The sequence below is a fragment of the Echinops telfairi genome, unplaced genomic scaffold, assembly GCF_000313985.2.
Source record: "Echinops telfairi isolate 266 unplaced genomic scaffold, ASM31398v2 ScPeMD7_52;HRSCAF=179, whole genome shotgun sequence".
In the NCBI taxonomy this organism is placed as follows: domain Eukaryota; kingdom Metazoa; phylum Chordata; class Mammalia; order Afrosoricida; family Tenrecidae; genus Echinops; species Echinops telfairi.
The window spans coordinates 326,406-353,861 of record NW_022103950.1 but is presented as its reverse complement, the minus strand read 5'-3'; the positions used below and the strand labels follow the sequence as shown (position 1 = coordinate 353,861).

Genomic DNA, 27,456 nt, shown 5'->3' with positions numbered 1-27,456 from the left:
GGTGAGTGCAGAGTGGAGACTCAGAGTCCATCGGTAGGCAGCTGAACACCCCTTTGCTGAGGGGTTGTGGGGGGGAGATGAGCCAATCAGGGTGCAGGGTAGCAACGATGAAACATATAACTTTCCTCTAGTTTTTAAATGCTTCCTCCCTCCTCCCCCCCCCATCATGATCCCAATTCTGTCTTGCAAATCTGGCTAGACCAGAGGACGTACATTGTACAGATAGCAACTGGAAACACAGGGAATCCAGGATAGATGACTCCTTCAGGACCAGTGGTGAGAGGGGCGATGCCTGGAGGGTGAGGGGAATGTGGGGTAGAAGGGGGGAACCAATTGCAAGAATCTAAGTATAGCCTCCTCCCTGGGGGATGGACAGCATAAAAGAGGGCAGAGGGAGATGTCAGACAGTGTAACTTATGACAAAAGTATAATAATTTATGAATTATGAAGGGTTCATGAGGGAGGGGGCGTGGGGATAGAGGGGGAAATGAACAACTGATATTAAGGGCTAAAGTAGAAGGCAAATGTTTTGAGAATGATGGGGGCAACAAATGAATCTATGTGCTTGACAAAATGGATGTATGTTTGGACTGTGATAAGAATTGTACGAGCCCCCAATAAAATAATTTTAAAAAAAAGAATTACAGAGAATATATTGGCATTACATCACACTTTTATATTTTTTAAAAAAAAGGAAAGATTCTCTTGTCAACAAATAAAAGTACTAAAATCAGCACGTACAAGATTATTGAAAACAAATGCGAAGAAAAGGACCTTGATGCAGATATCGTGGTAGTTACATAATCTGTTGTCAATTTGAGACTTAAGGGTGAAGGGGTACAATTTATCCTGTCAATCAGCTTGATGACCTCATTTGGGGCCACTAAGGAGATAAATAGCTTGTTGAAGGTGCGACACACACACGCTCCAAGTCAGACATTCTTGATGAGAATACACAAGGAGCTACACTAGAGCCATGGAGCAGGAGGAGCCACGTGGAGACCCATGCCAGGGCTGAAATGCTCCCACTGCCTCTGGATCCACAAGACTTTCCACCCACTGGCCTGTGATCTTCCTTCCAGCATTCGGCATCATTATATGTGCTTCATGAGTCTGAAAAGGAATTTTTAGATTGGTATAAGATATATGGCTAATATCAGACTTATTGACTTGGCTGGGTTTTCTTAATATTCAATTGCTTTTTTATATAAAGCTCCTTCTTATATGCATATGAGTGTCTATGAATTTGTTTATCTAGTCTACCCAGACTAATATAGATATCAAACCTATTGGAAAAATAACAAATAGGTTGTCCATGATAAAAATAAATTAAATAAATAAAAACAATCGGGAAACCAAGGAGAAAATCTAGCTATATTTGTGCATGAATAGAAGCCTTTAGGTACAAAAATTAAAGCGTGATTCATGAAATAAAAAATGTGTATAAGTTGGAATTTGTTTGAAATTTGCAAATATTTATGAGAAAGATGCTAAGCCATAAATTATTTTGGATATTTGAAATCTAGAATAGACTGAAAAAATATTATTTCTAGGGTGTACATTTCCCACCATAGAAGATATAAAACTGATGGAATAACTGAAAACAGAGGGTTAGGTATGTATAGCTTTAATAAACATAGAAATACAAATGTACTTTCTAAATATTACACTAAAAATAAATGGTAACTGGGAGGGATAAAAGGGGGTGGTGCTATGGCACTGTGTGATCAGGGCACTACTCTACCCAGGGGGAGGGTATTGTTTATGTCTCCACAGAAATGGGGTGTGAGTGCAGATCCCACCACAGCATGCCAAACCTTGAGAGCAATGTAACCATGTGGAGCAACTCATGAACAGAGAGGTCTACAGGGCCAGCCTCAATCTGAGGCAAAGTGACTCTGTCCTTAGAAGTACATTGCGTTAGCGTGACTACAGAAATAAATCCATAGACACTCATATGTATATAGGAAAGAGCTTTATTTACAAGAGCAGTTGAATATTGAGAAATCATCCCAGCCCAGTCTAGATCAAGTCCATAACTCTGAAATTAGCCCATATGTCTGATACCAATCTATAAATTCCTCTTCAGGAAACACATGAAATGGCATTGAATTCAGGAACATCACAGACCAGTGGGTGCAAATTCTTGAGGATCCAGTGGTGGTAGAAGCATCTCAGCACTGGCGGGGGGCTCCATTTGGCTCCTCCAGTTCCCAGGACACAGGTTCTATTGCCATAGGGCCATGTGTCTTGTCAGGAAAGCATCTCTCAGGGAGTGAGCAAAGAGAGTGTGTCTCCCACCTCCAATGAGGAAATACAGGAGTTCTCAGAATCTTCAGGAGAAGGCCATATCTACACAGAGGCCTTCTTACCTGGATCCTGTTTTGACAGGATAAACTCCACCCCTTCACTCTTAATCCTCAAATTGACACCAGATTATGTAACTACCACATATGTACTACAGAGGACAACACTGAATCTACAGGTTGGGGAGAGGGGCTGGCTTGTCATTCCCACAGGGCAACCAAGAAGGAAAAAGAGAGAGCAAAGGACTAGACTTCATACTGGCACACCACATCCTTAGGATGATGTCCCTGCACGGAGCTGCTAAGGCACTGAGAGGACTGTAGGGCCGACAACAGCTCCACACGTGATGTCCCCTAGATGGAGCACACCACAACAGAGGGCAATACTGGGGACACATGGTGGGGAGTGAGTCTAGTCTGGCCCCACCCACCCACGCACACCTGCACACAGTGGGGCTAACCAAGAAGGGAGCATAACAGATCAGTAACAGGAGCAAAGCAAAGCCACAAAGCCCCTGAGGCGCTCCAAAAATAGACTTCAGGCTAGGAGGGGCAGTTCTGGGAACCCCTCAGGACTGGTGGGGAGATAGTCATAAAGGTTAGAGGGTAGACCTGGAACTATGTATGCTTTTTCGCTAGTCTTTATTTTCTCTCTCTCTTTTATTCAATCTTTTGTTTTGTCTCATTATTATTGTTTTGCCTACCTGTATAAGATAGGCATGGGAAGCAAGCCCGAGGAGATGGCAATGGGACTGCCGGTTCCAGAGGGAATTGTGGGGAGGACGAGGTGGGGGAAGGGAGTGGTGAGCAAACAACACCATAGACAAGGGGACAACTACAGAATTAAAATCAACAACAGGATGATGTAGAGATCCAGGTGGTGTTGGAGCAACAGCAATCCAGCTGAGAAGAATTATTAGGAGACAGAAGAAGGGTGAGCATGAGGGTGGGACAGGAGGAAGGTAAAAGGAAAGAGAGGAAAGATCTAGGAAGTAAAGCTATGGAGAGAGGCATAAACATAGGTGTGCACTTATGTAAATATATTAATTCATAAAAATAGAGTTATTGGCCTATGTACATACATTTATATGACAACACATTGAGGGAGTGGACAAACTTTTGGCCTCTGCTAAAGCCCTCCCTCAACACAAGAATACTTTGTTGTAACAACCTGGCATTTTATGATGTTCACCTTTCCGTGAAGATAGCTAAAGAAAACAATGGGTGCATAAGCAAAAGTGGTGAAGAAAGCTGGTGGTGCCCAGCTATCAAAAGATATAATGTCTGGGGTTTTAAAGGCTTGAAGTTAAACAAGCGGGCATCTAGAAGAGAAGTAACAAGCACATGGAAGAAGCATATTAGTCTGCATGATCAAGAGGTGTCAATGGGATCAGTTAACTGGCATCAGAAGACCCCAAACAAAAACATATTGTTGAGAATGAGAGGGATTGGAGCAGAGACCCCAAACCCATCTGTAGAAAATAGGACATCTCACAGAAGGGTCACAAGGAAGGGATGAGTCAAACAGGGGGCAGTATAGCACCGAGCAAACACACAATATTCCTCTGATTCTTTGAGACTTCTTTACCCTCTAACTATCATGACCCCAGTTCTGCTTTTCAGTTCTGGCTAGACCGGAGCATGTGCCCTGGTACAGATAAGAGCTCATTTGCCCTGGTACAGATAAAAGCTCAGGACACATGAAATCCAGGTCATGAAGAACAGAAATGGGAGTAGTGTACAAGGCAGAATTTGGGGGGAGGGGAGGGGAATGGGGGAGGTGATAGCAAAGGCTCAAGTAGAAAGCAAATGTTTTGAGAATGATGATGGCAACGAATGTACAAATGTGCCTGACACAATGGATGGATATATGGATTGTGATAAGAGTTGTATGAGCCCCCAATAAAATGATTTTTTTTAAATGGGTTCTGATTGTTATCCTGCTCTTCGGTGCCACAAAACTCAGAGACTTTTTCTACTATAGAGACCCTGTGTCATTTTTCAAGAATCTTACCACAACATCTTCAGTTATTGGGTTTTCTTCATTACTAACAATTGAGAAGCACAATCAATTGTTTAAATGGAAGTTCACAGTAGGAAACAAACATGAAAATTATCAAACGGAGACGAGACGTCATCGTAAGATAAGAAACATGCTGTCATATGTGTTGTCTGGTGCTTTGTCCATACTTAAACAGTAGTCGGTAAGTGAACTCATCCTTGAAAATTAACAGTAGCAGCAGCGTGCCTAGCTTGTCATTAGAAAATCAGATTTTAAATGTAGTGGGCATACGGAAGTTGAACAGAGCATTTTTTCCCCTTCATGAACACAGGTAGTATTTTAATATTTTAAACAAGGACAAGTATTTGTATAGAATATTCTCATTAGCCAAAAGAGACTTTTTCTAACTCCTGCAAATGCAATTCCTTCTTGATGCTACCAGGCACAGTGGGCCTGGATGAATGCTCTGCGTTCTTCTCAGGGCTTTCCCTTACTCCTCTGGGAGAACAAATGGGTGTAGCCAACACGGTGCTGAGAAAGAAAAGTGAAGATTAATGAATATTTCCCTGAAACCGATACAATATTTTGATTTTCCAGGTCTCTGGAAATAGGCATGTGCGAGTTATTTGCAAACTAGATTACTAAAATCATCTTCCCCAAAGTTTAAGAAACATAGTAAGATTTTTGTGGCATAGTGGGTATACGTGGGCTTGCTAACCTCAACTTCAACAGTTTGAAACCACCATCCTGCTCTGTGGCTTCGGATACCTTCTCACCTGAGGAGCTCATCTTCTGGCACTATGTCAGGAGATGTTCCACTGTAACTCATATGCTTGTTAGTGGTTTGTATTCCAAAAGTGGAGCACCTGCTCCACAGACACCTGTTTGCCATGAGTGATCCTGCCAGTAATTGAAATATCTCTGGGACAGCTTCCAGAATAACAACACGAAGGCTGTTTCAGTGTGACAGACTGACAGAGCAGTGGCAAGTTCTAATGCATAGAGTTTTGTGGTCATGAGAACCTAGGATACAGTTACTCCAGAGAGAAAATACACTTGATCATCTTGTCTAATAAGGCATTCAAATCCATTATCCCAGTTACTGGGGTAACAGCCATATATATTTGGTGTGGTAGTTACACAATCTGATGTCAGTTGTGAAGTCTAGCCTGTCAATCAGATCACAGTTCAATGACCTCATTTGGGGGCACTAAGGAGATAAATAGCTCTATGGGTGCGGGGCACACACACTCACTCCCTGTGAGTCATTACTGATGACTAGCCTGATGGATCTAGGCTGATGCAGCCAGAGCCCTTACCTGGAGGACCCATGTGGAGACCCACGCAAGTGCTGAGATGTTTCTACTACCACTGGATCCATAAGACTTTCCACCCACTGGCCTGTGATCTTCCTGCATTCAGCATCATTGCATGGCTATGTGAGTCTAAAGAGGAATATATGGACTAGTATTGACATATGGGTTAATATAGGACTTATGGACATGATCTGGCCTGGACTATGATGTTTTCTTAATGTACAATTGCTCTTTGAAATAAAGTTCTATCTTACACACATGAGTGTCTCTGGTTTTGTTTCTCTAGTCTACCTGAACAGACACAAAATATATCCATAATATTTGCACTATATATTTGAATTATAGGTTCAATTCCTTCAGTAATTATAGATATGCTATCTCCTGAAATGGTGAAGAAAAATAAACTAACAAACAAGTTGCCAGTCTTTTAGTATTTCTTAATTGTTAATTATGTAAATATTCATTTAAATATTGGTAATATATTCTATTTGTTGCTATGGAAACACTTATCCCCAACCTCCTGTACACACACACACACACACACACACACACAAGCGGTGATGTGTATATTGAAATATGAGGTGTATGGTACAGAATTTCTGACTGTTGTAAGCATTGAAGAGAGTAAGTAGAATGGAATTGGACACAGTCAATGTGGGAAGTGAAAGTTTGTTAGTTTTTAATTGAAGAGGCTTCACAAGTTAGTAGAAAAAATGAAATAAAAGGTAATGGAAGTTTCCATAAAAAATGGAAGGACTTTCATATTGATAAGTCTATAAGATGAGTGAGATGAGATGAAATATTTGGATAAATTAATGTAGACGGTTAAAGGATGAGACTTGTGACTGAACTCTAAGGTAGATCTTTTTTTTTTTTTTTTTTTTCATGGCTCTTTTCAGTTTATTGCATGAAGGAGTTACACTAGTCCAAGTTAAATGTGGACCCCAAATGGTTACATCATACAAGCTGTGAGGTTTTAAACTTGTGACAAGGGACAGAGGGAATTTTACTACTTATTGCAAGGAAATCCTCACTTAAGCTTCCGTGAGCTACAAGCACTTAAAACCCATGAATCTTCAGCTGGTCGTCCTTAGCCAGTCCAATCTCTACAAGGAACTGGCCTATGTTCTTGCGCTGGTCGCCCTGGAGCTGAATCACTTCTCCATATTCTGGATGCTCAATCACAGTGCCATTGCAGGCAAATTTCTTCTTAAAGGCCTTCACTAGTTTCTTTTTGTCGTAGTCATCAGCGATCCCTTGGACAGTGGTAAGGGTCTTCCTGCCGTTGCGCTGTTGAATTCTTATATGGATATAATCCTCTGTCCCCGCAGGCAGCAGGTCATTACCCTTACTTGCATCAGCAAAGGGGTCGAAAGAGTGGAGGTTCTGGATAGCGGACATACGATACGATTCCTTTTCCTCGGTGGAAACGGCCTGCGGAAGGCGGCGGCTGGAGAAGGCGGGGAGGGGGGACGGAGCGTCTGGAAGCGAGGGGGCTTGAGGGGGAGGCTGCTGAGTCCTCGGCGGCGGCTCAGTGACTGGGGGCCTCTAAGGTAGATCTTATAGAACACACAACCACATGTCAAATCTCTAAGAAATGAATGTCCCTCAGGATTATGATTTTCACCTTTATTTTCACACATAGTGGCGTGCTTAGTCCTCAGATGAAGCAGATTATGTGGGCTAATAACCTGTGATGCACAAAGAAAGATCTTTCTTATTGAAAGTGAAGAGAATGTGAGGAAATTATTAATGTTGATAAAAAGCAATAACCTTGAATATAGATGATAACCCAGCACAAAGTAAACAAAAACTCACACAAGGGAACCAATAAGCAGATTCTAAAAAAACTGAGAAAAACTTGAAATCGGGATTTATATTTTATTTGGGTCCACAATCAGCACCCTTGGAAGCAGTAGTCAAGAAATAAAAAAACACAAGTCATTGGACAAATCTTCGGTAAAAGACATATATAAAGTATTGAAATCAAAGATGTCACTTTGTGGACTACAATAAGCGTGGATCAAGCAGTGATATTTTCAGTCACTTCATATGTACTTTTTAAAAATGGACAGTGAATAAGATAAAACTGTAATTTAAATTAATTCATTTGTATTTTGTGGTGTTAATGCAGACTGTTGAATGGACAGCATGAAGAATAAACAAATCAGAGAGACTTGGGGGAAATGGCAACTAGTTAAGACTCACCTGTCCGGAGCTCCTGCTGCCAGACCAGAAAATTGTGAGGGAATGAGGGACCAGACTTAAATCCGGTGTTGTGGATGCGAATGCAGTGTGCCAGCATGGAGAGGAGAGCCAGTGGAAGAGCCTGAGGGCTCCGTTCTACTACCAGCTATATGGACAACGGTCCCTCCCCACAGAAGAATTCACTTTAGAGGACAGCACTGAAGTTGCAGCTAGGGGAGAGGGACATATCTGATCAGAGCACAGGGGAGCAAATGAATGGGAAGGAAAGACAGTGGAGCACATCCTGGCCTACCAGGCCTGGAAGATGATATCTCCGCTCCAAACAGCCAATGCACAGAGTGGACCATATGGCTGATCCCACTATGAGACACGACGTCCCTCGCTGACCCATTGCCTTACGGGGGACAACAATGCCCTGATCTGACCCCGGGACACCAAGGCAAAACACTAAGGGTGTATGCGGCAGAGCAACTGGGGGAGCAGAGCGGGGAACTCACGCCAAAGGAGTCCATAGGATAGACACCTAGGCAAAATACTAAGGGCATGCAGCAGAGCAACGGGGTGGGGTGGTGGTGGAGCAGAGCAGGGAACTCCTGAGAGAGTGCATAGGAGCATAGGATAGACTTTGGGGCCAGAGCATAACACCCCATTGGACTTGACTGGAGGAGAAGTCTAGAGGTCAAAAATCATTTTTGTCACTTTGTCTTGCTATGCCTTGTTTTTTTGGTGCATATTATTATCTCTGCAGATCTATCTAGATAAGATAGGCTGGATGAACAGTCTGGAGGAGAAACAATGGGACCAATGGTTCCAGGGAGACATGGGAGACGGGGAGGCTGGGGAAAGGAGGTGGTCTTGACAAACCCAGGGACAAGGGAGCAACAAGTGATCCAAAATTAGTGGCAAGGAGGATGTGGAAGGCCTGATAGGGATTCAGGAAGGGCAATGTAACCAAGAGAAAATACTGAAACCCAAATGAAGGCTGAGCATGATAGTGGGACAAGACAAAAGTAAAAGTAAATAGAGGAAAGAACTAGGAGGCAAAGGGTATTTATATAACTCTAAATACAGGCATGTACATATGTAAATATATTTATATAGGATCGTGAGGAAATAGATCTACATGCATATATTTATGGGTTTAGTATTAAGGCACCATATGGACCTCCACACAAGTACTTACTCAATGCAAGAACATGTTGTTCTCTTAAATTGGCATTCCATGATGCATACCTTCCCGACACGATCACTGAAGACAAATGTGTGCAAAAGCAAATGTGTTGAAGAAAGCTGAGGGTGCCCAGCTATCACAAGATATAGCATCTGGGGTCTTAATGGCTTGCAGATAAACAAGCAGCCATCTAGCTCAGAAGCATAAAAGTCCACATGAAAGAAGCAAATCAGCCTGTGTGACCACAAGGTGTAGAAGGGACCAGGTATCAGGCATCAAAGAACAAAAAAAAAATCATATTGTTAAATGAGGATGAGTGCAGAGTGGAGACCCCAAACCCATCTGTAGGCAAATCAACACCCCCTTACAGAAGGGTTGTGGGGAGGAGACGAGCCAGTCAGGGTGCAGGGTATCAACGATGAAATATATAACTTTCCTCTTGTTCTTAAATGCTTCCTCCCCCCACTATCATGATCCCAATTCTACCTTACAAATCTGGCTAGATCAGAGGAAGTACATTGGTACAGATAGGAACTGGAAACACAGCGAATCCAGGACAGATGATCCCTTCAGGACCAGTGGTAAGAGTGGTGATATCTGGAGGGTGTAGGGAAGGTGAGGTAGAAAGGGGTAACTGATTACAAGGATCTACATATAACCTCCTCCCAGGGGGATGGCCAACAGAAAAGTGGGTGAAGGGAGATGTAGGACAGTATAAGATATGACAAAATAATAATTTATAAATTATTAAGGGTTCATGAGGGATGGGAGAGCAAGGAGGGAGGGGGAAAATGAGGAGTTGATATCAAGGGCTCAAGTAGAAAGTAAACGTTTTGAGAAATGATGATGGCAACAAATGTACAAATGTGCTGGACACAATGGATGTATGTATGGATTGTCATAAGAATTGTATGAGCCCCCAATAAAATGATTTTTTTAAAAAGAATAAACATATCTATCTTGCAAGAAGGAACCCTGGTAGCATAGTGGTTATGTGTTGGGCTGCTAACTGAAAGGTCCTTAGTTTAAAACAATCAGCAGCTCTGAGGGAGAAAGACAAGGTTTTCTACTCTCGTAAACAGTTACAGTCTAGGAAACCCATAGGGGTAGTTCTACCTCTTTCTTTAAGGTCTGCCTATATAAATGGAATCTATCTGAAGGCAGTGAGGGTTGTTTTTTTTGTTTCTTTGCTTTGTATCTTGGAAAAAGTAAAGGCTAAATGCTAATAAAGAACGAGGGTGAGGTTATCATCTCACATATATGAGACAGGAATGAACTCCATATATTTTACAGGAACGGAATTGTGCAGGAGAAAGCACATGATGGGGGTGTGGGGAAGGCTAAGCAAAAAATTAGAATGACCCTCAATGGCTGAATTTTCACAATAATACATTAATGCAGTTAATCATATCAGGACTTGTGAAGAAAGTGCAAGAATGGGCAGGATTTCTTTTGTTGTACAAAGGGTCACTCTGAATGCAGAATTATTCTACAGGGCTGTGGTCCTTACATAATCTGGTGTCAATTTGAGATGATTACAAGTGAAGGGGTGGAGTCTGGCATGTCAATCAAGATATAACCAAATGAGGCCTCTATGTGGGCATGGCCTTCTCCTGAGAATTCTGGGAGTTCCTGGATTTCCTCCTTGGAAGCAGGAGAGACTCTCTCTCCCTGAGAGACACCCTACTGACAACACACCTGGCACTATGCTGGTAGACCCCATGCTCTGGGAACTGGAGGAGCCATGTGGAGACCCCTGCTAGGGCCACTGTATCCAACGACTTTCTACCCACTGGTCTGTAATTGTCCTGCACTCGGTGTCATTGCATGTATTTCCTGAAAAGGACTGAAGATGATTTTATAGATTGGTATTAGATATATGGGCTAATATCGGATTTATGGGCTTGGACTGGACTGGGTTGGGATTCTTTCTTAATGTACAGTTACCCTTTATATAAAAATCTTTATGAATTTGTTTCTCTACTCTACCCAGACTAACACAAGGGCCTACCATCACCATCCATAAAAATAATGGCGAGGGAATCCCTACATATTGACCAACTGGACACATTGCCATCAGGCTTATTCCTTTGATGAGGTCATAAGAGAAATAAGTCCCCAATTAATGTAAAAGTTTGATCTACCATTTGAAAAATCTACAGAAAAGGTTTCACTGCCTTGGTGGGTGGAGTGGAGAATAAAATTGAAGGCCGTGGGACATGATATGCTCTCATCTTAGAAAGTTTTGTTGTTCATCACAAAGAACCAAGGCCCAAACTGGGATGTTGATATCTTGTGTTACCAACCCAAGTCACATAAGGAAGCTCACAGTTATCCAATACTTACAAACATCTATGCCTTTAGGACCAGGACCTAAGAATGCTTCAAAAAGCTGTCATGTATTTCCTTATGGTCTTGGGACTCAGGGCCTCTCAGCATTATCTAGCCTCACTCTATATAATGCATATACCCTAGGTCTCTGTAATACTCACCATTTGTAGCTTCTTGAAGTCAAACCCCATGTGTTCTCTAAACACACTGAGCAGAACCACTTGGAAGTTTGGAGCCAAGTGAATGAACTTGGTTCACACACCAGTCACAAGTTGAAATCCTTCCTTGTGATGCATAGACGTGCAAGACAGTCCTTGTTAGTCCCTGTTTTCCAGGTCCCTAGACCGGATGGTATTTCTGTATGGCACACCTGCAGCCTGAAACAGATGAGTAGGCAATGTTGAGTAAGGAATGGCAGGTTCTTGCCTTTAAGTTCTTGCCTAAGTAGTGGTCACCTTGCTCAAGACCATCCTTCAATCTAACAGAGCTTTGCTTAAAGGCCAACAGTGCTCTATCCTTACAGAGAACATTCTTCTATTCTTCACATCCACGTCATTGACATTCTTGTCACAGAAAAGAGGTGTTTCCTTATCTCAGGATAAATGGATTCCAGGCCTTCTTAAGATGAAAACTTTCAACTGAATTACACTTTAGGCTTAGGAGGTCAAAGAATAGGTTGATGGTTCCCTGATGTTTTTAAAAGTTGACTTTGAAAATAAATAGATATGTAAAAATTTAAAAAGTATTTACTAGTAATTGCTTAGCAAATGTAAGTTGTTATGTTAATAAAGGAAAAGATTATCTTGACAAAAAATTTAAATAAATATTATGATCCATTACTAGAAATACAGACCCAAGGAAGTAGATCATTAAAATGAAGCAAACTATTTGTAACCTTGTGCAGGTCAATCCAGGATAGCATTACCATATCAGGCTCTACTTAATCCTCAATAAAAATTTTGCTTACTATAATAATTTTAAATTTGTCATTATGTTCTTACTGTAATAGTGCAATTAAATATTTGCTGTAACATCCAGATAAAGAAGTTGACTTTGAAGAGGAAACCCCACACTTTTATTAATATCAACATGGGTGAAATTTCAGGTAGGATATGTGTTTTAGGCCACTTCAATGAGCTCATTGTGTGTCACAGACATTCAATTTGTGCAGCTAAATTGCTTGTACTTTACAATAAATAATTTAGATAATTATTATATGTGATCAGCGACCTTTTGTTGTTAATACTTACTGTGTACTTCTCAAACAACAATTATTTCTTTCCATTGATGTTTTATTTCATTTTCCCCCCTGTTTATCTGGCCATGAATCCATCATCCCTGGTTTACCAGAAATCTGGGAGAATTCATAAAGCTATGATCCCAAAATCTCAAGGGTTATTTAACTAAAATATCCAAAATTAATTATATTTATTTTAAGTAGCTGTCTCACACCTGTTCCTGTTACTTTCTTCCACACTACCTCACCCAGCTAATTCCGATTCTTTTATTTCTTGGTCTCAATGTAAATGTTTCCTCTGGTTCATCTTTTAAGTATTAGCATTCCTCTTACTAATTTCTCTAATAGCATCGTCTAGTTTTTATACATGTCCTATATCTCTAAGATTCATTTTTAGAATAAAGTAGGAACAGACGAGATATAATCTCAAACCCCTTTCCAGATAAACATGTTCTTTTCACTCAACACCCAACCAAAAGAGCACATATTTTATGAAGGATGTCCTTGCTCAGTCCACACTCCCCCTCACCACCTACAACCTCATCCCAACAGGATTGGCCAAGGTGGATCATGGTCCTATCCGTAGCATATCCAGCTCATGGTGGATGTTCATCAAAGTTTATTCTGCCCCAGTTCTCTTGCATCCCATGGATATAGTACAATGTTTTTGTGTGTGAAGAAATGCCTATGGCATGGGGACCCATGTTGAAGCCACAGTAGTATATATAATAGACTGTGGTAACCAGTGACAACTGTTTTAGAGGAGGACAACCAAGGACAGTGGGACAGAGAGTGTGAACTCTTAGAGGTCCTCTGGCCATGCAGAGCCATTCTGTAACTGGAAAGCTAGCTCAGAAGGATGCTCCTTTTCTACTCCCTGCAGCTTTTGAGTTTTAGCCTTTGGGAACGACTATAAGGAGTAGGCCGAGGGGTGATGCTAAGAGCCAAGGTGAGGGCAGAAACTTAAAAGTACGTGAAATGGACCCAGGAGAAAGAGGGCTTGTCAACCACTTCACCACCTTGGCTGGAGTCTGGGCTCTAAGTTTCCTAAGCAAGTTTGAGAGATGGCAAAGAGCACACACTGGGGGAGAGGGAGCATTGGCTTGGGTTCTGGGATGTCCCTTCCATAGTCTTAATCTTCTAGGGAGAGGGGGAAAGACTGGTTCTCAGGCTTCAGACTGTGCAACACACTCTACGAGGAGTCGGAGAGGCAGCAAGACAAAATGAGTGTGGTGGGGAGAAGCTATGCCAGAGTAAAGTAGGAAGGCATCAGGCTGCTTGAGATAATTAGATATCCTTGTCATTGTCCTTTTGCAGCGTTTTAGAAATTTCTTTATTTTTTAAAAATTTTATTTTATTGGGGGCTCATACAACTCTCATCACAATCCATCCATCCATCCATCCATTGTGTCAATCACATTTGTATATTTGTTGCCATCATCATTTTCAAAACATTTTCTTTCTACTTGAGCCCTTGGTATCAGCTCCTCCTCCCCCCCCCCTCCTCGCCCACCTTCCCTCCCTCACAAACCCTTGATAATTTATAAATTATTATTTTTTCATGTCTTACACTAAGCGATGTCTCCCTTCATCCACTCTTCTGTTGTCCGTCCCCTAGGGAGGGGGTTATATGTAGATCATTGTGAATGGTTCCCCCTTTCTCTACCACCTTCCCCTTACCCTCCTGGTTTAGCAACTCTCATTATTGGTCCTGAAGGGTCTATCTGTCCTGTATTCCCTGTGTTTCCAGCTCTTATCTGTACCAGTGTACAATCTCTGGTCTAGCTGGATTTGTAAGGTAGAATTGGGATCATGATAGTGGGAGAGGAGGAAGGATTAAAGAACCAGAGGAAAGTTGTATGTTTCATTGGTGCTATACTGCACCCTGTCAAGGAGTTTCTTAAAGCTAGGATCTAAAATAACAGTGATACGATAGGGCTTGTAGGTTAGGGCCCTTCTAAAACTAATCTGCAAAGGCAGGCTACCAGAGAAATGCACAACCTGGTCTGGACTCTCTTATGCCCAGTCAGCATGCATGTTTGGACTGAAAGGCTCACCATTCCCCTACCTTCAGCCTTAGGGCTCTGAGGTAGGCAGGTTGCAGGGAAAAGTTAGCATCAAAGCCCCTCCTTGGGCAACATTTTAAATCTAAACTTGATTAATTTTACTCTTTCCACAAGGTGTTGTCTTATGGAAAGTTATAAAACAACAAAAACATGATCGTAGTCTCAGAAAACACTAATCAATACTGGGATAATTAGGTTTTGTTGGGAACAATGTGGCACCTGTAAGAAGATATTGGCGCATGGGGGAGTTTAGCCTGTCAATCAGGTTGCAGCTTGATGTTCTCCTTTGGAGGTGAGACCAAGATAAATGGCTGTTTGGAGGCCACCCTTCTCTCTTTGCCTTCATCTTCCTGTTCAGGACCAATGCTGAGACCTGCCTGAGCCCTGCGATGCATCCACTGCCACTGGATCCAGAAGACTTTTGCACCCACTGGTCTGTCATCTTCCTGAATTCTGCATTATTGCATGTGGCTGCATGAGTCTGAAGAGGGATTTATGAAATAATATCGGACTTACGGACTTGAGTTGGCATGGGCTGGGAGGTTTTATTGATGAACAATTACTTCTTGATATAAAGCACTCTCTTACACATATATGAGTGTCACTAGATTTGTTTCTCTAGCCAACCCTGCCTAACACAAATACTCACACATAAACAAAAGGCTAGTGTGTTCATTATGTTTTCAAAAACTATTTTAAGGATATCAAGTGCCATTCTCCTCGCATGACATCTCTGGAACTTAAGCTCTCTTACTAAAATGAAAGAATTGATTTCTTTTGTTTTAAAAATTGGAACCAACAAGGTGGCATGGAAATCACTGAGGAATTCCAGCCTCTCATTGGTTCATACCATTTTCTGGGAGGAGAGCTGAAAAAAAGTCTCCAAACATCGACAGCCTGGAATATGACAGAGTATTTCTCAAAACTCGGTCTCTAGTGTGAGGGCAGTACAGGGCCACATGGGTGTGGGAAACAATATGTCTGACAGGGAAAGTGCAAATTCTTTTGTCTTCTACACTGAGGGGTCAGCTGGATGATTACACGATCCAACCAGAGCAAGAAACAGCCTGTAGCTGGGTGCGTTTCAGGCTGTTCTAAAGGTCTAAAATGGATGGAATCAAATTATATTATGTGTGGCACACCAAGCCAAATTTTAAAAGAGATTTAACTGAAGAATCTGGAGCTAGAAACCAGAGTATACAAGCAGTGTGAATAAGTCCTATTACACTAAATGTTGCTCAAGTTCAGTTAATGGGGAGAGATATAATAAGGCTTGTGAGGAATCACTTACTAACACTTCGTATATGTCCAGGAATGATCTGCCACTAATGGGAGGTAGCAATACTTCGAGGAAACCACAGATCAATATTGATTATGATCAAGAGGCAAAATTCCGCATAAAATACTGGTGAACTGAATCAAGCCACATATTAAAATAATTAAATACCGTGATTACTTGAAACGTCTCAGGATTGAATAAGCATAAGAAAATTAGCACTGTAATAGACCAACTGAAGAAAAAAATAATCACATTGATATCTCAATAGACACAAAAAACATACTAAACAACACCAGGTATTTTTATATGAAAATTACTCTAAGTATCTAATACAAAACAGGAACAATTGATATGCTAATATGCATTCTTGGAAAAACTCAACAAAAGTTACACTTTGTGGATAATATGAAAATAGACGCAAAAACATTCCCACCTCAAAAACAAGACACACCAACATGTCCATTTTCACCACTGAAGTTCTATTTGTAGTGTATGTTCCAATTAAAGCAGTTAGAGACAATGAAAAATATAACTTTCCTCTCATTCCTAAACGCTTCCTCCGCCCCCCACTATCATGATTCCAATTCTACCTTGCAAGTTTGGCTAGACCAGAGGGTGTACACTGGTACAGACAGGAACTGGAAACATAGGAAACCCAGGGCGGATGATCCCTTCAGGACCAGTGGTGTGAGTGGTGATATGGGAGCGTAGAGGGAGAGTAGGTTGGGAAGGGGAAACCGATTACAAGGATCTACATGTGACCTCTTCCCTGGGGGACAGACAACAGAAAAGTGGGTAAAGGGAGATGTTGGACAGGGCAAGATATGACAAAATAATAATTTATAAATTATCAAGGGCTCATGAGGGAGGGGGAAGCGGGGAGGAAGGGGGGAAAAAAGAGGATCTGATTCCAGGGGCTTAAGTGGAGAGCGAATATTTTGAGAGTGATGAGAGCAATGAATGTACAAATATGCTTTACATAATTGATGTATGTATGGGTTGTGATAAGAGTTGTATGAGCCCCTAATAAAACTATTAAAACTAAATAAATAAAAGAAAAATAAATAAATAAATTTCATTATAAAATAATAAAGCAGTTAGAGAAAAAAAGGAAAATAAAGAAAAGGTATTAAAATAGAAAAAGAAATAAAAATTAGTGACCATATATATCATATTCACTAATCTCTAGAATATATGTTGTATATATGTCTAAATGTGCCACAAAACCTATAGGTAATATATATATGTTTAAGTTGTAGGATATGTTTCAACACACAATAATTACTTTTAGTTCTTAACCCTCTAATCATCATTGACTGCTAATCACCAAGCCTCAAACCATTTGTCCTTACCATCCAGAATTTCCACTAACATGTTGATCATCCCCTAGTATCCTCAACACACTTAACATCCTTAACAAGTCCTACCACCATACACCCTACTCCTAGCCTAAGGAGTTTATCCCAATTCCTTGATACACTATAAAAACCTTGAACATATTCTGTAGCATTAATTATCATTTTAAGACCCAAAGTCTCAAACCCAGGAACTAAACCCCCAGCATATTAATCCTTAAACCATAACTCTAAATCCTTATACCTTAACACATACACCCCTAAATTATTCCAGTCATAGCATGTTAGGCACTGACATTTCTAGGCATAGAGCTCTTTACTCTGTTAACTAACACTTTGTAACACTTAGCTCCTAATTCTATCCTTTGACCCCTTCTTGAACCATGACCATTGATTAATCCCAGGGCCTTGATTCTGATCTTAAGTACAGCTCCTGACATCCAACTCACTTTGTCTCCTCTCTTAGGGTTTACCTAAATGCAGCAGACTGCCATAGCTAGACACACAAAACCAGGAATAACAAAAACATCTTTTGTTTTCAGTTTACTTTTAAACAATTTGCATATTTTCCACAGCACTTGGAAAAATATGGTGCTACATAAATGTTGCAATATGACAAACAATATTGTGTTAGTCTGGGTAGACTAGAGAAACAAATCCACAGAAACTCATATGTGTATAGGAGAGTTTTATATAAAGGGCAAGTATACAGAAATAAAGCATCCCAACCCAGTCCAGCCCAAGCCCATAAGTTTGACACCTATCTACAAAGTCCTCCTCAAACTCAGAAAACACTCAATGAGGATGAATGTAGGCGGAAAGCCAAATCAATGAGTGTACGTATAAGCAGCTCAGCACTGGTAGGAGTCACCGCACGGCTTCTCCAGCACCCAGGGCTGTACCAGGATAGGTAAAAAATTATTTTGCTTATTGGAATACCCATCATTGGGCCAGCTGAAGGCCCAGTAGACCCCAGGTGGAGTGAATTACATTGCTGCAACGAGGCCTTCATAGGTGACATCTGTCAGCCCTAAGGTCATCTTTACTCACACATACACACATGCAAACACTGATTAACTGGTGGCAAACAAGAACTCAAAACCTAAACAGAGCAAGTGAGTGAAGGTTAGAGAACAAACGTGATTCATATTTAACACCCAACAAGGGTCCACCCACAACCTAGAACTTAACAATTTGTTCTGCATATTTGTTCCATTGGAAAATGTAATAGTTGATGGCAGCTTTCCTGTTAATCTCAAATATCACACTAGATTTGCACATCAATGTTAGTTATTTTATGCCAACATGGCACCAGTAGGAACATGTTTAGCCTGTCAATCAGGTTGCAGCTTGATGACCTCTTTTGGTGGCCCAACCCAAGATAAATGGCTCTTCGAGGCCAGCCACTTCCTCTGTCTCTCTGGTAGTCAGACCAGAGTGCTGCTACTTAGCTGCCCTGCCTCTAAAGGTGAACTGTGCTACCTGTGGGCCATCCAACCCATGGACTGTGGTGGATTGCATCATTGTGCCATGCTGTTCACACTGTGGTGCTGAACACAGTGTCTTGCAGTGTCTGCTGCCTGCGGGCCAACTCCTCTTGTCTTGCTACAGTTCCAGAGGCCACACCACTTTACATGGCTCCACGGTGAGGCTCCACTGTGACCTGCTTCCCTATGCTGAGCTACTAACCTATGCTAAGCTTCGACATCTCATCTTCCTACTGTCTGCTTCCTTGGCTCTGGACCAGGAGCCAGCTTGAGTTGGAAGGACCTTAAGTATATTGACTGTTGCACGAAAGTCAGTTGTACAGAGCTCTCTGTACTGCCATGTGGACTAATTTGCTGTTGTATTCCTTTTAGCTATATAAACCTACCCTTTTATTTATATAGATAGATACATATAATCAGAACATCTATGATTACATATACACCATATGTACTCGAGTATAAACCACGGCACTTAATTTTGCCACAAAAAACTGGGGGGCTTTTCAGCATAAAAAATGTGCTGAAAAAAACTTGGCTTATACTTGAGTATATATGGTATGTGTTTTCTCTCTTTTCAGATGAAGATTGCTTAAAATTATTCAAATTTTAGTTTATGAGCATTAGGAGGGCCTGTAACATTGTGACAGGCTATAATTTCCCATTAAAGTAAATTAACTTATAAATTTGAGTTGACTTAATTATGCCTTCTTAATGCATTTCTTATTTGGAGTTATTTTAATGAAGGACATTAACAACTACTAACAAGTGTTCTGTATTCACAATTATTATTTTTCTAAATGTGCAGGCAACCATGTCTAGAAGTTGTCTGATTTTTTTCCTGAGAAAACGGATATGTATATGTACAGTGAACCCTCGTTTATCGCGGTTAATCGGTTCTAGACCCTACCGTGATAAATGAAATTCCGCGAAGTAGGATTCCTTCTTTGTAAATCAAATATTTTCGTAGTTAGAGCATAGAGGACATGAAAAAACACCCTTTAGTCACTATTACACTCATATTACCCAATTTATTAAATGAAAAAGGGAAAATACAGTAAAACATTTTGGACGTTACAATTATCATTTATTATTTATTATATTATTTATGGCATCTAGTTTACAGTATTACATATTTCACATACAGTATTATTATACATAGTTCTTACAAATACTGTAATTAATAGCCTATGAAATGACTTAAGGGATGTACTCTACAGGTGGGTTGCCGTCTTTTTCCTCTGAAGGAGCAGGTGTAGGCAGTGGGTGCTGTTACGCAAAAACCGCGATAGAGTGAAGCCGCGGAAGTCGAAGCGCGAAGTGGCGAGGGTTCACTGTATAAGGTATAAGTAAGTAACAGGTAAATGTATCTTTTGAAATAGAATTTTATAATTACATTTTATGATTAAAATACACATTTTCAGCCTTATAGTGTTCACATTAAGATAAAAATTCCCTTCCAAATTATGGAGAAAATGTTTTAGTTATATAAATATTATGAGCATGTTCAATGACATGTTTGAGGGACTACATATATCACATGCGCAGGTTAAATTTTTCTTATGAAACTTGACTCGTGAGACAATATTTAGGAAAGTGTAAATTTAAGGAACCTTCTGTAAAGTGTAGAATTAAGATACTCTGTGCTTAGCTTCTTTTTAAAAAAGGTTCATTAGCACTTCATCCATGTAACATACAATTCAATAGTTCAATCATATCAAGAAGAGGTGTACAATCATTAACACAATCAATTTTAGATTGTGGGTAACTTTATCTGCAGATTCAGCAGCTGAAAACTATGAGTATATTTTTGCACATACAAAATAGTTCAATGAGTGGGTATATAATGTAAAAGTTAAGCAAACAATTCTAGTCTCCAAGTCAACACTAACTTTAAACATGTTCAAGCACCACAACGACTGACTTCAATGACACATTTTCAAGTTTGCGAACCCATTGAATGTATTAGTTATGAAAACATGTTTGCATATGTTGGTTAAATTTTAGATGTCGTCCAGTGTTACACACAGTATTCTACCTGCTTTTTCACTTTGCACACAGAATCACAGGCTCTCTGCCCACACGCTCATCGTACCTCCGTGTAAAGCTCAGGTCCTTCACATGTACATCACAGGCACAGGGCGGACTGGAAGAACAATAGCAACAGCAACCAAGAGCACAAGCAGTCAGGTGCACATGTGCTCAGTACTCATCTGGAGGTTATCTTACTTAGGATATACTTTCCTTGTCTCTAATTTACAGCAACAAGCCAGGAAGCCAAACGGCACTCAAAGGTATGGAGAATCAGTTCTGCTTATTACACCAGTGGGTTCAGTGGTTTAGAACTCAAAAACCTGAGCCCCTAACAGAGAGATGGTTAGGTTTTTGTAGGGAGGTCATCATGTGAAGTGGTTGGAAAAAGCAGGATGAGCAGGAATGTGGGAAGCATCTATCAGCATACAGAAGAAAATTGTCTGTCAGGACGCAGGTGGGAAGCATAGGTCAGGATATATGTGGAAAACAGCTATCAAGATACATGTGGGAAATATCTATCAGAAAATATGATTACAGGCAGGAAACATCTGACAGGAAGCATGGCGGGAAATTTTTGTACTGCAATACAAACTATAAAGAGTATGTCTTATTGATTATATTGACCGTTGCATTTCTCAAGCCAGTGGCCTTATGTGTAATGACTTCCAATTGTTTTTCAGACCAATGGTCATTGCTGGAAGAAACAGAGAGTCTCTATATTTCCTCCTCTGCCTGGTGGCTGCACCGCCTCGTGAGTGTTACAGAATTCTAAAGTGAGGATCCAACAACTGTGGTATCTGCTTGAAATTCACCAGCTTTGTCCCTAGCCCCAGGTGACTTGTCACAGGCAAAGCTACCAAAGTCCAGGGCATGACTCAATCACCTGATCTCTCCCTATCTGGAGTCTCCATTGCCAGTGGCTGCTTGGGTCCGGCAGCCTCCAGGCAGAGTGCTGCAGTGAATGGGATGATTGAGTTCCAGGACGAGCACAAAGCAACTCAGCCCGGCCTTCCAGGGAAGGCTCTCCCTCTTCAGAGACACTTCTGAGTTCTGGGACCACTCAAAAAACTCATTGCTCACAAGTTGATTCCAACTCATACTGGACCTGTAGGATGGGGTAGAACTGCCCTGGCAGTTTTCTAAGACTGTAACGCTTTATGGGAACAGAAGCTTCATTGTTCTCCCATGGAGGATAAGGGTATACATTAGCGTGTGAGAGACACACAGGAAGGCAAGTTGTTATGAGCCAGATGCAGGCCTTAGCGCAGGACAAAATGAGGACTAAGCAGCAGTGAGTGGTCAACTATCTCCCCATTCTGCTTGGCATTCTCAGATGTTTAAAGCACAGCTCTTTTTCTTTTGATGTTTATTGGTCCCACAAGTTGCAGAGTCCTGGTGAGACATCATGAAAGGATTGGCTCCCTAGGTTTGTTTCCCCAAGACTAATCATTCAGCAGAATCTTCACTTGAATGCAAGTAGACTGGTTCTACCTTTGGGACCTTTGAATCATCATGTTGATGAACAATATAGACTATATTGTGAACTCCCAGAAAAATGAATAAACCCATGGGAAGAACAGCCAGGCTGCTCAAGGAGGGGATGGTGAGACTTTGTCTCGTGTACTTTGGGCATGTTATTAGAAGGGATGAATCCCATAAACGGGTCAGCAAAAAAAAGAGGGAGGAAGACCCTCAGTGAATTGGATTGGCACAGTGGTTGCAACAATGCACTCGAACATAGGAGCAATTGTGGATGGAGCAGAAACAGGCAGTATTTCATTCTGTTGTGCATAGCTTCATTGTGAATTGGATTCAACTGAACGGCACCTAACAACAACAATAAATCTGACTTTGCATGCCTGTTTCTTGTCTTGGATTATAGTGTTTGACCTGAATGATGTACCAGGGTAAGAATGCCTCGTACCTCTGGTCACTAGCTGCCCTGGCCTGACAGTGGTAAAAGCAAAAGCATGTCCATACCTTCGCCCAACTGAGAGCTTCCCACTTCATATTTTTGGAAGGGAAGCTGTCTTCATTTGGAAAGAAGTCTCTAGATGTTTGCAATCTTTGTTTCCACAAGATCACCTGAATCCCCCAATAAAATTATTAAAATAAAAAAAGATTACCTGAACAGGGAACTCTAGGGTCCAGTCAAGTCCTCTCTGGCCACTTACTGTACCTCTGGTCTGATGTATCCAAAATTTAAAATTCTGTGCCCAAGCATTTCCCAAGGAAAGCAGTATGTTTGGTGCATGTCTCACCTCTGTTCTTTTGAAAATGATTTCTTACACATCACCGCCTTTGTCCATTTTCCTGGGAATGGTAGTGGCCATGACCCTAGCATTTGCCGAGCAACACCTGCACCAGGGACTCAACATAAGTTGTGGTACTTGTGTTGGGTGTGGTAGCCCTTTGATGAAAGGAAAGGCCAGGATATGGTTCTCTCTAGATCAGTGGTTCTCAACCTGTGGGCCGCGACCCCTTTGAAGGTCAAACAACCCTTTTATAGGGGTTACCTGATTCATAACAGTAGCAAAACTACAGTTATGAAGAAGCAACGAAAATAATTTTATGGTTGGGGGTTCAGCACAATATGAGGAACTGTATCAAAGGGTCATGGAATAAGGAAGGTTGAGAACCACTGCTCTAGAGCCTCTGGAGTGAGAATGGACCTTGTGATGTTTAGAACTTATGTCCACTTGTACCAATTGTGTGAAGGTAGGGGTGGAGTCCAACCTGTCACCAAGGTCACAGCCTGATTATCCCTTCTTTGGAGTGTGGGTTTTTGTATATATATATATATATATACATATATAGTTCTTAGTGTTTCTTAATATATATATATATCCTTTCTTGCTTGGCTCTTTCCATCTCCTGCTTGCCGGGATTAAGTGTCTCTGTCAACCTTGGATCTGCGTGCCTCTGCACCCACTGCACTGTGATCTCCCTGTTTCCCACTTCACCTGCCTTCTTCATCAGCTGCCAGTTGCATGACTCTGGAGAGGGCCCCAGCTAGTCCATCTGAGCCATGAACTTGAGTTGGATTGGTAAGGGTTACTTCCTTGATATAAAGTTATTTCTTGTACAGATCTGGGCATAGTTGGTTTGTTTCCTTAGAAGACCTAGTTAATCATAGACCTGCTGAAACCCCAACTTTGTTTTGAACTTCTGACATCCACCTCTAGGGTTGCAGAGAACATTTAGTAAGCCTTGGTAAGTGGACAAATTGGTGGGTGATCCAGATATGGGGTCAATTGGCTTTGGGCATTCTACATCACCTTACCCCTCTTCCCTGTGTTCATGCACTGTGACCTAGGGGCATCTAGTGTAACCATGGGCAGGGAGATGGGGGTACCTCCAGGGCACAGAGGAATCAAGACCTGCTGGGATGACTGACATAGGGAAGTGACAGAGATGTAGGTGCCCAAAGAGCCCTGCAGGACCCCTGGTTGAAGGCAGAGTGAATTGGAAATTGGATTACTGCAGATGTAGTTAGGTTAAACCTTAACACATTATTTTTTTTAACCAATTTAAAATTTGTTCTATTTTAAACATTTTCTATTTTCTTTTAAAGAGAGGGTTTTCTCTGTTTTACTGATATTGTTTGTTTATTTGTGTATGTTTTTCTAGATGTGAAATTCAGAATAAGTAAATTTAGAGAAAATTAACTGGATTAATGGTTTCTTGGGTGTATGGCAGGGGAAATTGGGGTCACATGGGCAGTTAATAGCAATGAGCATCAGAAAGAAGAAAATGCTCTCACATTGAACAGCTTTTCTTGGTATGATTCAACTGTTGAGTTGTATGAACCCCACCACACTGAAGCAAAACACTGAGGGTGTGCAACAGAACAGCAATGGGAGCAGAGCAAGGAAATCCCCAGGGAATACCAAAAATAGACTTTGGGGCCAGAGTATAGCACTCCATCAGACTTGACAGGAAAACACTCCTAAGGTCAACAAACAGACCTCGAACTATTTACGGGCTTTTCTTTCTTTCTTTCTTTCTTTCTTTCTTTCTTTCTTTCTTTCTTTCTTTCTTTCTTTTTTATCATTGGTTTGTTGTTGTTTTCTTTTCTTTCCTTGCTTTATTTTGCTCTGTCTCGTTTTTGTGCATATTATTATCTCTGCAGGTCTATCTAGATAAGATAGGCGGGATAAACAATCTGGATGAGAAAACAACGGGACTGGCTGTTCTGGGGGACACGGAAGAGGGAGAGGCAGGGGAAAGGAAATGAGTGTTAAAAAACCCAGGGACAAGGGAACAACAAGTGATCCAAAATTGATGGCGAGGAGGGTGTAAGAGGCCTGGTAGGGCTTGATCAAGGGCAATGAAACCAAGAGTAATTACTGAAACTCAAATCAAGACTGAACATGATAGTGGGGCAAGAGGAAAGTAAAAGGAAATAGAGGAAAGAACTAGGAGGCAAAGGGCATTTATAGAGCTTTAAATACAGGCATGTACATATGTAAATATACTTATATATGACGATGGGGAAATAGATCTCTGTGCATATATTTTAGGTTTAGTATTACAGATGGACACTGGGCCTCCACTCAAGTACTCCCTCAATCCAAGAACACTTTGTTCTACTAAACTGGCTTTCCATGATGCTCACCTTCCTGACACGATCGCCGAAGGCAAAGCAGGTGCATAAGCAAATGTGGTGAAGAAAGCTGATGGTGCCCGGCTATCAAAAGATATAGCATCTGGGGTCTTAAAGGCTTGAAGATAAACAAGCGGCCATCTAGCGCAGAAGCAACAAAGCCCACATAGAAGAAGCACACCAGATTGTGTGGTCATGAAGTGTTGATGGGATCAGGTATCAGGCATCAAAGAACAAAAAAATCACCATTGTGAATGAGGGGGAGTGGAGACACAAAGCCCATCTGCAGGCAACTGGACATCCCCTTATAGAAGGGGGGTTGGGAGAAGATGAACCAGTGAGGGTGCAGTATAGCAACAATGAAACATATAACTTTCCTTTAGTTTTTTAATGCTTCCCCCCACCCCCACCCCCAGTATCATTACCTAAATTCTACCTTACGAATCTGGCTAGACCAGAGGATGTACACTGGTACAGATAAGAACTGGAAACACAGGGAATCCAGGAGATATAAACTACTCAGGACCAATCATGAGAGTAGTGATACCAGGAAGGTAAGGGGAAGGTGGGATAGAAAGGGGGAACTGACCACAAGGATCTACATATAACCTCCTCCTTGGGGGATGAAGAACAGAAAAGTGGGTGAAAGGGCATGTCAGACAGTGTAAGACATGACAAAATAATAATTTATAAATTATCCAGGGTTCGTTAGGTAGGGGGCATGGGGAGGGAGGGTAAAAATGAGGAGCTGATACCAAGGGCTCAAGTAGAAAGCAAATGTTTTGAGAACGACGATGGTAACAAATGTACAAATGTGCTTGACACAATGGATGGACGTATAGATTGTGCTAAGAGGTGTATGAGCCCCCAATAAAACGATTTTAAAAAGGAAAAAACAAAAACAAACAAAAAAGAATTGTATGATCTGTGGAATATGTGCCAGTAAAACTGATTTTAACAGTGAAGAGAGGGCTGGGGCGGACATACCCACGTGAGGTGGAGGTCTAGGGATGCAGTGGATGATGTATTGCCAGCTGCTCTCTAGGAGAAGGATGAGGCAGTCTGCTTCAGTAAAGAGTCACAATCCTTGAAAGTCCATGGAACACTCCCACCCTGCTTGACCTGGTCTCTATGAGCTGGAATTGAAGAGATGGCAGTAGGATTTGTGAAATTCACCTCCAGACCAATGTCCTCTGTGTGGTCTCTCAGTATAACACTGACAATTACAAAGGTTGTGCCTTAGAGGACTCAGGAGAGCAGGTGCTCCCTGAGCAAATCAATCATGGTGCACAGTCAATGAAGATAGTTAGAAAGACTCAGACCCCCATCCCCACCCCACTGACCCCTGCCTCCTACCCCAGCCCAGCCATGCTTTCACCAGTATCTGCATTCCTTGCCCAGTTACCTCCACTCAGAGACCCGTTTATCTGGGCCCTCTGTCAAGACTTTATCAGGTTGAGGGGAAGTTTCTCCACTCCTAACCTGTATGCCAGGAGCTCTAGTGGTGTCATGTGTTACACATTGAGCTACTTACTGGAAGGTCAGCAGTTCTCACCCACCAGTGTCTCTGAATGAAAGATGGTGTTGTCTGCTCCCCATAAAGATTTGCAGCTGCAGAAACCCTGGGGAGCAATTCTGCTCCTCCCTATAGGTTGCTCTGAGTCAGAATTGAATTGGTGGCAGTGGGTTTTTTTTGTTTTAACACATACCCATCTGTCTCCCAATGCCCTTTCTCCCAGATCTATAAAATGGCAAGGTCTTTTTGTTCAGGGTTCTCTTGGCAGTGAAACCACTCATGTTCCCTTTGTTGCTGACACACTTGACCCGGGCTTGTCTTGATGCCGTGGGGAAAATGAAGCACCGGGGCAGGTGTCCTTTCCTGTATAGCATCTGGTGTATACTATCACAGAAAGTGGCTAAAGGCTTTACTGTGGCCAAGTGAATTAGTTAATTGTGCCAGCCTGGCCGATAATCACATGTGGGTCTGGTTGAAAGGCGGAGGGATAAATGGGTGGTGAAGCCTCGCCTTTCTAGTTCTCGGGTCTCTTGTTTTGTGATGGT

At 41.6% G+C, this 27,456-nt stretch overlaps 1 protein-coding gene across 1 annotated transcript; it reads right to left on the bottom strand.

Moving 5' to 3' along the window:
• Positions 1-6,510: 6,510 nt before the first annotated feature.
• LOC101644876 (eukaryotic translation initiation factor 1) lies at positions 6,511-7,156 on the bottom strand. The gene has a single exon (XM_004717769.2). It carries the CDS (start codon positions 7,023-7,025, stop codon positions 6,684-6,686), a length of 342 nt encoding a protein of 113 aa, XP_004717826.1. The 5' UTR covers positions 7,026-7,156; the 3' UTR covers positions 6,511-6,683.
• Positions 7,157-27,456: the final 20,300 nt, after the last annotated feature.

Excerpts from the sequence above, each read along its gene's own strand:
- LOC101644876 (XM_004717769.2), bottom strand. The coding sequence starts at position 7,025 with ATGTCCGCTATCCAGAACCTCCACTCTTTCGACCCCTTTGCTGATGCA.